Raw genomic sequence first — 8759 nt, 5'->3', positions numbered from 1 at the left:
ACAATCCAGTGATTGATATCGAGCAATATCTACACATTTCAGATACGATGACATGCATCAACCAAGTGAATGAGTGAGTGAGTGAATGATGGGTGGCAACTTGGTGTAAGACATGGTAATGTAATGCACGGCTGTTCCTTTAATGGAATCCCCACAATTTCCAACCAATCATTTTCACGAAAACAGGTGATGTCACCCAAGATTTACAGACGTGGCAATGAAGATCAAGGATCTATCAAGGATTTCTTTTTCTATCAAATTTAGTTGGATTCTATTGTTAATGTTATAGGCATCACCTACCAACAGGAACATGAATTAAAGTTTTGAAATGTGAAAACAGTGCAGTTGTATCAATTGATATAATGGTGGAAGACAGTTCAAGCCCACTGTCGATCTTCAGTGTTGGTTCTTATTTTAACCTGAAAGTTAGAACAGTACAGGTATTACTGCATGTGACTCAACCAGTGCTTCAGATATGGTTGCCATTTCTTTATAGGGAATTTTTTTGTTTCTCTTGGCAGAAAAGAACAAACATCGGTATTGATTAGTATTTGTATCAAAAGGCAGAGATTCACAAACACATACTCGAACATATCGAACAGTTTAATAATGATAACCATGTAACATCCTTTCTTTGAGGCTCAACAAAGTTAAACAGTCTAAACAATACAAATATGTGAGTTGTTCAAAATAGCATTATTTCCATTAGTATTCACTGTAATGTTTTAATCTATAGAGCAAGGCCTGCCCTTTCTGATTGCCAACAGCCATATAGCCTCCGTTTGGTGAAAAGTCAATACACTTGGGGACCTGCAGTTGTCTGTCTGTCTGCTCAGGAAAGTTTGAAAATACTTGTAGTGATGGAAAATGAACCAACTTAACCGATTTTACGTTTTCATTGGATAGAATTGCTAGGATCTCTGATGTGCAATTGAACTTGGCTTTGTTGCAAACAGTTGTAAGATTCATGATGGCCTTCAGAGGTTTTGGTGAGCGGCTTTTCTGGCAAATATCGGCATCATATATGTTGACAATGCCGCTTTGGGAGCCACATGCAACATATTGATTATTTGGTGAGACTGCAATGGACGTACCCTGGACACACCCTTCATCTATGAAAGTGTGCACACAACTTAGAGTATTCATGTCCCACACAAACACAGTGCCAGTGTCTCCAAAAGAAAACATCCTTGTACCATCTCTTGTGAAAGATACACAATAGACATCCCCATTCATTTTCAAAGATGTAATCCATTCCTTTGTTTTCGCACTAAGAACATGCATTGACCCGTATTTGCCAAGAAAGACTAGATATCTGCCGTCAGGTGACACTTCGAACCTGGCCAAATTACTACCTTCCAGTCTTTTCATCTTGGGTACGTTACCCACTTTACCTCCTATCATATCATAAAACATAAAATTCTTGCGATCCGACCCAACAATGATCTCGTCACCATTTTTGGTGAAGTGAGCTGAATGTATTGGGAAGTCATCAAAAAATACACTCTGGATTTTGGGGTTGTGTTTTCCATCAATCTGAAAGAGGTTGAGTCTGTGTGATGATCCTGCTGTTAAAATCACCTTGGCTGTAGGGTGGAACTCCACATTCTGGATCTTGCTTCCTCTCGTGTCATCTGCATTAGCATCTGCTAGTTTCTTGATTTGCAGCAGGCCTGAAGGGAGGGAAGTAGATTCAACTAGGAAGTCTCCTGTGCGATGGAGCAACTTTTCAACGTCACGATCAAGATCATCGCGTTCCAGCTTGGCCCAGTTAGGCACTGGCGGTTGCCCAATTTTCGTTTCGGTTTCCTCAAACTCATCATCCCATGCAGGTTTCTGCTCATCCATACTAAAAACGCATTTTTTCATTTGGGTTTTCCTTTCGTTTTTTAACAATCCATGATCAATTTCGCTCAGCAAATCACCACCAAAGACGATCCCTTCAAGTTCTCTATCTGTAGTTTCATTTCCAATTGTCTCACGATTGTTCATACCGAGAGAAGCATCTTCTCTTTTTCGCTTAGCATGTTTGTCTTCTGCCTGAGAGTGGGACTCGATCCCCGACCGCTTAAACGCTCTTCGCAACATGACAAACAACTTTGACAAAACTATTTACTCGTTAGAAATGTCCACATTCAGATATGGCAACACTTGTCCATGTGGTTCATCCACTTCCGGTTGCGTTTTGGCACACGTTTTTGTGTTCGAGTAGTGATACTTGAACCATCGCGTTTGCTGGGTCGCAGTGGCTCTGTTGTAAAATTCATTTTCGTGTACGAACTCTTGGTTATTTCGTATCCGATAAAGAATTAATAACACCCTTTCCCCCGTGTTACATCGTTACGTACATTTGATTAATCTAAGTGTTTCTATTGTGGATAATGTGCAGTCCATGTTTCCTTTAGTGCAAGCATAATAAAAGTTATAATGGCAGTATTCTTTTAATGATCTATTGGTTATGATGATTTGCCTACATTTTGTAAATATTGTGTTTTATGGTAATATCATCATCATAACCACTGATTGCATGTGGAGCATCATTGGAATAAATCCGGTTGTAAAAACAGCATGCTTTTGTGTCTCTCCATTACCCTGCATAAGCCTCTGCGACATTAATACATTACGTCTTCATAATGTTATTAGTAATAATTACTTTCAAAAAACTTTCTAGTTTTTAAATGAAATCAGTAAATTCTGACCTATGAAATATAGAAATGTGATCCAAATCAATCTCAGTCGGCTTGTCACAAATACAATCAGAAATCTGAACACTTTCACTGCGGGAATACTTCTTTCATTCACACTATTATTAATTAACATTGTGCCCTTTGTAATATCGAAATCTTCAGATATTGCCTCAAAGTTTATTGCCGCTGTCCTTAACGGTAGCCCAGTCTCTTGTCACGCTCGGTTGCGCCGGCCGGCAAATCAATCACGGTAGCTGAGGGTGAGTGTTAGGCAGCGGAATCCAGACTGAGCCAGGTCCGCTCCCTTAAGAGACCACAGGGTGCAATGTTTCATAAAGTTTCAACGAAATACATTGTACCATACTGTTCCCATACTGCATTAGTGAGTAAATGCGTTTTACGCCGAACTCGGCAACAAACAACGAGTTAATGAATTATAAACACGAGTGCACCAATACAGCTATTCCGGCCTGTAATTAATAAACCTGGCCTAAACCGGATTTCCACGGAAAGTTCCCAGGCCATCGTCAAATTGGTTAAATTATATTCCAGCAATATCACGTCGGGGGGACACCAGAAATGGGCTTCACACATTGTATTCATGTGGGGAATCGAACCCGGGCCTTCGGCGTGACGAGCTTTAACCACTAGGCTACCCCATCGCCCTATTAGACAATGAAGGAAATACATTATTCACATGAACATGCACACAATACTTAAATTTCATGCCGATTCAAACACTTACGTTTTATTAACAGACTAGAGAAGATCCCCTACAACCTGTCCGTTTATGACACGATTAATTTGATCGGGTGGTGGGGCTCGGTGATTTGTTTGACTCTGTGTCATCAGGCCGATGGAATTTTTATGACTGCGGCGTCAAACAGCAAACAAATATTCTTACACGACCAGCGTCAGTAGTTGATCAATATGTTGTTAATTTAATAAATAAATCATACAGCCACTGTGATTGCTATACATACTGTAAGCTGGAATACACCCGTTGAGCAAACGTCTCCATGAGTCTCGCTGCCACGCCCCGGAGTAGTGGGTTGATTGCAAAACCTATTTAAAGATACATGTATATACATTTATACTATGCAATACGTATGTAATGATTCATAATCACTAACACGTGCATGATTAGGAATAATTTTAGCAATTATGCTATTCCGTTTTTCCCCAGGTGTGAGATTTATTCAGCCAATTTAGTGCTATTTGTAGGTCTTTCCAACACACACTCATATTTTATTATACATCATATCAATCTATCAGTTTGTGGTGCATTGTCACACTTGACACACATTCAAACGTTTAAAACCATAGTTTAGAAATGGGCACCTTGTACTATGAACCAAATTTTCATTTTTATTTCATGAATGCCAATAAGGTTCAGTTTATGTTTTTGGATCGCCATATACTATTAAACATTTGCCGATCCAAACTATTCTCAACGCAAGTATCAAAGGGTCTTCCATATGGATATACATGCTCCAAAACTAGAAATGAATTGACGGTGAATGTTTTCGACATTATTAATGGCAACAATATGCGATCAAGGATATATGACACATGAGCAGGTAAACAGGCCAAATATTACCACAAATGTTAAACACCCAAACTGACTGACTGATATAGAAGATTTAACGTGTGCTTTCCGACTACAGCGTATTTCGCACACGGGCCTGGCCGGACCATTTAGTGTATTCCGAGAAGGGTGAAAGTGGTGTGTGCAACCCAAGAGGGGGCTTTTAGGGGTTGCTTATATTGATTTTTTGAAATTTTGAAATTTGGACTAAATGCCGAGGTGGGTGGAGGAGGGAACTAAGGGAGCCGGTTGAGGTAGGTGTTTGTATGTTTATTGGATTTTGGATTGGTAGATTAATTAATTTTTAGATGCGCTTAATTAGGTCTGTTTTGATTAGGAATACGCCTAGGGCCTTGAAGTTTTCTAGTTTATTTTGCGGGTTTAGTATTTCATCTAGAGTAGGAACCTTATTTAGATTGAGGGTGGTTTGTAGTGTGGTTCTGTGTGTTTGATAGTGGGAGCAGTGAATGAGTGCGTGTTCTGTGGTTTCGGGTTGTTTGCAGTGGGGGCAGTTGCCTGTGGTGTGTCTTTTAAGTTGTTTTAGGTGGTTATTTAGGTTAGTGTGTCCTGTTTGGAGTTTTGTAATTAATCTGTCAATTTTTTTAGAGGGGTGTAGGATTTTAGGTTTGGCTAGTGGTTTTCTGAGCACTTTTTTGATTTGGCTATTTGAGTTTTGATATTGATTATGCCATTTTTTGGTTATTTTTTGTTTGTTTACACTTTTAATTTCTGATTTTGAGATGGGTAGGTTTAGGCTTATTTCTGGTATTTTGAGAGATAATTTAGCTGCTTTATCGGCGCTTTCGTTGCCGTAAATTCCTACGTGGGCGGGGATCCACAAGAAGGTTATTTGTTTGCCTGCTTTTGTTAGGTCGTTGGAGCTTTTAAGTATTTGGTTTATTAATTTAGGTCGTTTTTTGGTATTTTTGTTTTGGAGGGCTTGTAGTCCACTCAGGGAGTCAGTGAGAATTAGGATTTTTTTGTTGTTTTTAGATTGTTGGTTATGCAGGGCTGAGGCCATGCCCATAAGTTCGGCCGTGAATATAGATTGGTTGTTAGGGAGTCGGTAAGATTGTGTGGATATAACTGGTTGTGTGGTATGGACTCCGAAGCCTGTGTGGTTGGAGATCGGGTCTGAAGATCCGTCAGTGTATATGTGACACCAATTTGGCCAATTTTCGTGTATGTATGCAAGTGTGGTGGTTTTAGCTATGTTTGGGTCGGTTTGTTTATTTATTTGGTTAGCTAGCGTTGTGTCTATTTGGGGTATTTTGAGTTTAGGGGTGAAGATATTTGATTTTTTGCAGTTTTGTTTAAGATTTTGAGTTTGGTGTTCATTGAGGTAGTTAGTTATTCTTTGGGATATTGGGGTGAGTAAGGGGTGTTTGCGAGCTAGAGCTTGGTTTCTTGGGCTAATGTTTTGATTAATTAGGTTTTGGATGAGAGGGTTTGTTTGGGACGCGGCCCAGAAATTAAGGCTTAGATGTTCCCTGCGTAGATTTAGTGGCATTTCTCCTGTAAGGGCCTGAAGTGAGGTGTAGGAGGTGCCATGTTGGGTGCGTGTAATTAGTTTGAGAGCCTGATATTGTATTGAGTCAAGTTTTTTAGAAAGAGAGTTGTTTAGGGTATTGTATATGGCACAGCCGTAGTCTAGTTTTGATCTAATTAGTGTTGTATATAGTGAGAGGAGGGTATCTTTGGAGGCTCCCCAGTTAGAGCCGGTGAGACATCTTAATGTGTTAAGGTCTTTGCTGCATCTAGTTTTTAGGTTTTGGACGTGAGCCTCCCAGGTGAGGTGTTGATCGAAAATAAGTCCTAAGAATTTTGTTTGTTTTTGGAATTTGATTGTTTGGTTGTTTAGCTGGAGGATTGGGTAGGCAGGTTTCATGTTTTTATGTTTGAATACTACTCCTGTTGTTTTATCTGAGTTAAGGGAGAAGCCCCATTTGTCTGCCCATTGTTGTATTTTATTTAGAGATTTTTGGATTAAGTTTTCTGCCATTTTAATGCTTTTAGTGCGGATCCATAGGGCTCCGTCATCCGCGAATTTTGAAGTGTTTAGTTTAGGGGATAAGCCCTCGAATAGATCATTTATCATTATATTGAAGAGGGTTGGGCTGAGGATGCTGCCCTGGGGAGTGCCATTTTCTAGGGGACACTGGTCCGATAGTGTATGGTCTATACCCACGGTAATTTTGCGATTGTTTAGGAAATCTTGGATGAAGTTTATTATTTGACCTTTTAGTCCTATTTTTTTTAGTTTTTGTATTAGCCCGTGGTGCCATACCATATCGAAAGCTTTAGAGAAGTCGAGGAATATGCCTATGGTGTATTGCTTGTTTAGCTGTCCTGTTTTTATATCCTGTTCTAGTCGGGCAAGGTTATCGAGAGTTGATCGGCCAGGAGTGAAGCCGCTTTGGTCAGGATTTATGATGTTGTTTTGGTCTAGGTAGTGCTGTAGCCTATTTTTAGTCATAAGTTCCATTATTTTGCAGAGATTTGAGGTTAAGGAGATGGGCCTATAGGAGTTTGCCTGATCTGCTGGTTTATTTGGTTTAGGTATTGGGATTACTAGAGCTTCCTTCCATGAGGATGGGACCTGTCCGTTTAGGTAGACTAGGTTGTATAGTTTAAGTAAAGTTTGGAGTAGTTTGGTAGGTAAGTGTTTGATTATTTGGTAAGAGGTGAGGTCTAGGCCAGGGGCTGTTCCTTTTTTTCTATTGTTTAGTACGTGATTTAGTTCTTCTATGGTGTAAGGTTGATTTATTTCTAGGTTGTCTTGTCTGTTTTCTTTGGAGAATTTGGTTTCTTTATTTAGTTTATCTTGGAATTTCTTACTGAAGTTACTGTTGCTGCTAACTTTAGAGAAGTGTTTGGCTAGGTTGTTGGCCTTTTGGGTGGGGTTAGTTGAGTTGTTTATATTGGGGCTTTTTTTGTGCCGTTTGATGCCTCGGATGGCGTGAATTTTGCGCCACACCTTCCTAGCGTCGGTGTGGTGATTTAGCTCCTCACAGAATTTTTTCCAGTTTTTGGTTTTAGCAGTTTTAACTAGGTTTTGCACTTGGTGGTTAAGTTCATGAGCTGTTTTGAGATGAGAGGGGTCTCGTTTAGCTCTGTTGAAAGCTGATTTGCGTTTAGTCTAGTTAGCTCTATTTCCTCATTCCACCAAGGGACAGTGGGTTTTCCTGGGTTGGATGATTTGAAGGGGATTGCGGATTTGGCTGCGTTGATTATGAAGTTAGTTAGGTTTTGACAGAATGTTTCGGGGTCTGTTGTTTCTAAATCGTTTAGATTAGCTTCGTTGCATAATTCTTGGAATTGGTCCCAGTTGGCGTTTTTGTACTGAAATTTAGGTTCCTGTTTAGGGGTTTGATTTGGTATTTTTATATTTCCTAGGGTTATATTTATGGGAAAGTGGTCGCTGCCTAGAGGTACTGGGTGGACGTCCCACATCAGACTTTGTGCTAAGTCTGGCGTACATATTGTTAAGTCGATAGCCGACATGGTGTGGTGGGTTTTGTCGTATCTAGTTGGTTGGTTATTGTTTAATAGTATTAGGTCATTTTTTTCGATCCACTCTGATATTAGTTGTCCATGGTTGTCTAGTTTATCTGCAATGCCCCAGGTAGGATGATGTGCATTGAAGTCTCCTAGGAAGATGGTTGATTTATTTCCTAATTGGTAAAGGACATCTAGGTCTGTATCTTTAATTGGTTTTAGTGTTGAGTGATAGATGTTAATGATTTTTATTTTTTGGTTATTGATGGTGACTTGGATTCCATTAGCTTCTAGATTAGGAGTGTTTACTTTAACTTCCTCGTAGTTAATATCCTCTCTAACGTAGATGATTAGACCTCCTCCTGTTCTGCCTGGCATGGTTTTGGACCTGTCGGTTCTCACTGCGTTATAATTTGGTAGGTTGAATTTAGTTTTATGTGAGAATTTGGTTTCTTGAATACAAGCTACATGGGGACCTTTATCTATTTTGAATTTAGCTTTGAGTTCAGAACCATGGCCGGCGAGGCCATTGGCATTCCATTGAAAAATGTTTAGGCCTTCCATTGGGAAACTGGGTGGATTTATGTTTGGTTTAGGCTTGGTTTAGGTACTTACTTTAGTAGGTTATTAAGGTTGCTGCTGAAACACAACACCCAAACACAACAAAGCGTCATTAAATATCTATACGTGCACCTCGAGTTGTGGACCCAATCTTCCCAACCTCATTAACAGTTGCAGATGAAAACTGAAACGATGTGTCGATTCCTGAGTAATGACAAATGTGACTCAACTATTGAGATGCTCCAAACGGGTGATACAGTCAACGTCAGGTGGCAAGAGGCTTTAACGTCACTCAAAGTCCACACACCACCGGTACTGATGCTGCTGCATGTGCTCAAAGACCACAACACAGGCTGCATTGGTACCTTGATAATCGTCTCCTGCGTAGCATGTTTCTGGCGTCACGTCATTTTAAGGGAATGACG

At 40.0% G+C, this 8759-nt stretch overlaps 1 protein-coding gene across 1 annotated transcript; it reads right to left on the bottom strand.

The window, feature by feature from the left end:
* Positions 1–610: 610 nt before the first annotated feature.
* LOC139467010 (U3 small nucleolar RNA-associated protein 18 homolog) lies at positions 611–2163 on the bottom strand. Its single transcript, XM_071248717.1, has one exon. The coding sequence runs from the start codon at positions 2086–2088 to the stop codon at positions 706–708; it is 1383 nt and encodes a 460-aa protein (XP_071104818.1). The 5' UTR covers positions 2089–2163; the 3' UTR covers positions 611–705.
* Between the last annotated feature and the right edge of the window lie 6596 nt (positions 2164–8759).

The sequence above is a fragment of the Haliotis cracherodii genome, unplaced genomic scaffold (assembly GCF_022045235.1).
Source record: "Haliotis cracherodii isolate W230 unplaced genomic scaffold, xgHalCrac1.p SCAF_19, whole genome shotgun sequence".
In the NCBI taxonomy this organism is placed as follows: domain Eukaryota; kingdom Metazoa; phylum Mollusca; class Gastropoda; order Lepetellida; family Haliotidae; genus Haliotis; species Haliotis cracherodii.
The sequence above is the reverse complement of the archived record's forward strand: the minus strand, read 5'-3'. Positions and strand labels throughout refer to the sequence as shown.